The sequence below is a fragment of the Wolffia australiana genome, chromosome 3, assembly GCF_029677425.1.
Source record: "Wolffia australiana isolate 7733 chromosome 3, ASM2967742v1".
In the NCBI taxonomy this organism is placed as follows: Eukaryota; Viridiplantae; Streptophyta; class Magnoliopsida; order Alismatales; family Araceae; genus Wolffia; species Wolffia australiana.
The window spans coordinates 22,381,608-22,384,147 of record NC_135837.1 but is presented as its reverse complement, the minus strand read 5'-3'; the positions used below and the strand labels follow the sequence as shown (position 1 = coordinate 22,384,147).

Sequence of the window (2,540 nt, the reverse complement as noted above, 5' to 3'; positions counted from 1 at the left end):
AAAGAATCTCAATTTTCCCTGGATTCTCAACATTGGATTGTCCTGTTCCTGATACGGGAAGGCGAACCTTAGCCATATTATCAGGTTAAAAACCTAAAAGAAGAAGATTTCATCCCCGTCAAAATTGGTAAGATATAGGTCGCACCAATAGTCCTAACCGACAGCAGCACATTGAGATAGAGAAATCTACGCATGCGGATTGGACAGATTTCGAGTTGGATGATCTGTCCTAACGGAGACCACGGGATGATCTGAACTTGTGGTTACGGGAGGATGCTATCAAACCGATTGGGCTAGGCCAATAGGGTGAACCCACACGATACTGGATATGCCCAAGCCGCGGAACTCCAGATCGCTCCGAGGTGACTCCCCGAACTATTTAAACTTAGAACCATGGCATGCCATACTCTCAGGTGAAGTCCAGCCTTGTACCAACGTCCAACAAGTAATCGACTTTCTTCTGGAAGAAGACGATGGCTGCCACGATGGCCCTCTCCTCCCCCTCCATGGCCGGCAAGGCGGTGAAGGTCTCCCCCGCCGGCTCCGAGGTCTTCGGCGAGGGCCGGATCTCCATGAGGAAGACGGCCGCCAAGCCCAAGCCCGTCTCCTCTGGCAGCCCCTGGTACGGCCCCGACCGGGTCAAGTACCTCGGCCCCTTCTCCGGCGAGGCTCCGTCGTACTTGACCGGCGAGTTCCCCGGCGACTACGGCTGGGACACGGCCGGGCTCTCGGCCGACCCCGAGACCTTCGCCAAGAACCGCGAGCTGGAGGTGATCCACGCCCGCTGGGCCATGCTCGGCGCGCTGGGCTGCGTCTTCCCCGAGCTGCTCGCCCGCAACGGCGTCAAGTTCGGCGAGGCGGTCTGGTTCAAGGCCGGGTCGCAGATCTTCAGCGAGGGCGGGTTGGACTACCTCGGCAACCCCAGCCTGGTGCACGCGCAGAGCATCCTCGCCATCTGGGCCACGCAGGTCGTCCTCATGGGCGCCGTCGAGGGCTACCGCGTCGCCGGCGGGCCGCTCGGCGAGGTCGTCGACCCGCTCTACCCCGGCGGCAGCTTCGACCCGCTGAACCTGGCCGAGGACCCCGAGGCCTTCGCCGAGCTCAAGGTCAAGGAGATCAAGAACGGCCGCCTCGCCATGTTCTCCATGTTCGGCTTCTTCGTGCAGGCCATCGTCACCGGCAAGGGCCCTCTCGAGAACTTGGCCGACCACCTCGCCGACCCCGTCAACAACAACGCCTGGGCCTACGCCACCAACTTCGTCCCCGGCAACTAACCTATTCCTCTATACTTTACACGCACCCATGTACCCGTATCTGTTCGGAGCCTCCGAATTATCTCCGATGTTGTAAATTATCGACGTGAGTTTCTTTTTATGCCATCCCTTCTCCGTGGTCTCTGTTTTTTTTCCCTCTTGGAAGGGCGAAGAGCCGCGGTTGGAGTCGGAAGATTCCACACAGATGGAAAAATCATCATCGGTATTGCTGAATAATGCTGGTCCAGATCTTTTTCTGGGTGCCCAAACCTTTGAATGTATGTTAACATAAAGTGAAGCCTATTTATGGCTGTTGAAATCTTACTATTCCCCTCGGATTCTTAACTCAAAGAAAAGTGATGACGGAAACAACCTGCATGTCTTCTTCATTACGAACTAGAAAAAATTCGATCAAAACTTCTAACCTCATTAAAACCTGTTGACGGGTGGATTTCCGTTGTTTCGGAAGTTAACTGCTCCATAAACAGATGTTTACGGGTCCAATCGGCCAAAGATCTCATGGCTTGGACTATTGACCTTTGTCACGTATCCCATTGTGCATTCTGACACCAGAGAGATCAAGCATTTCTTGTTCCAGGATACCAACGAAATTATTCCTGGTTGTTTCAATATTTGAGGCCAACGACTGGAAAGGGACTGGGTTGAACTAGGCTATTTAAAGTTTTGGTCATTTCAATATCATATAAATACATTTGTCTAGATATATAAAAACCAATCGATACAAGTAGTATTTATAAAAGAAATCAAGTACATATTATGATAGCAGATTAAGGTGTAAGACGATTAGAGGAAGTCAAAAGAACTCCGTCGTAGTGGAAACAAGAAATTACACCGCTGCACTTCACATTTTGTTTCCAATTTAAGTGACAAAGCTGTGTCTTTCTGCGTATCTTCATCAGCTTCGCCGCGAAAGGGGATACCATCCACAGAGCCCAACATACAAAAGTCAGGTCATGAAAACCCTAATGGTGGATTGATCCATTCAGCAGGTCATAAGGGCCAATAAAATAAAGGCTACGTGAGAAATTCATCAATAATTTAGTGGGCGTCGTTACGTCCACCCAAGTAGTGTAACCTCCCACATAATGCTTTGCATAACACACTGTTTTTGTGGTATATATGACTATCCTATAAACATATTAAAGCTGTGACAATCATATGCTTATTATGAAAGGTGAAAAACAAATTGTGCTTAAGCACATCTATATTTTTACCAATGAGCTATAATTAAATAGGATCGTGTTGTCATTACACAATAATGCGCAT

General features: G+C 49.9%; 1 protein-coding gene across 1 annotated transcript; it reads left to right on the top strand.

Annotated features, from left to right (window-relative positions):
- Window positions 1–416: 416 nt before the first annotated feature.
- Window positions 417–1,572, top strand: LOC144701323 (chlorophyll a-b binding protein 40, chloroplastic-like). The gene has a single exon (XM_078573113.1). It carries the CDS (start codon window positions 474–476, stop codon window positions 1,272–1,274), a length of 801 nt encoding a protein of 266 aa, XP_078429239.1. The 5' UTR covers window positions 417–473; the 3' UTR covers window positions 1,275–1,572.
- The last annotated feature ends 968 nt before the right edge of the window (window positions 1,573–2,540 follow it).

Coding starts and splice junctions, on each gene's coding strand:
- LOC144701323 (XM_078573113.1), top strand. CDS start 474: ATGGCTGCCACGATGGCCCTCTCCTCCCCCTCCATGGCCGGCAAGGCG.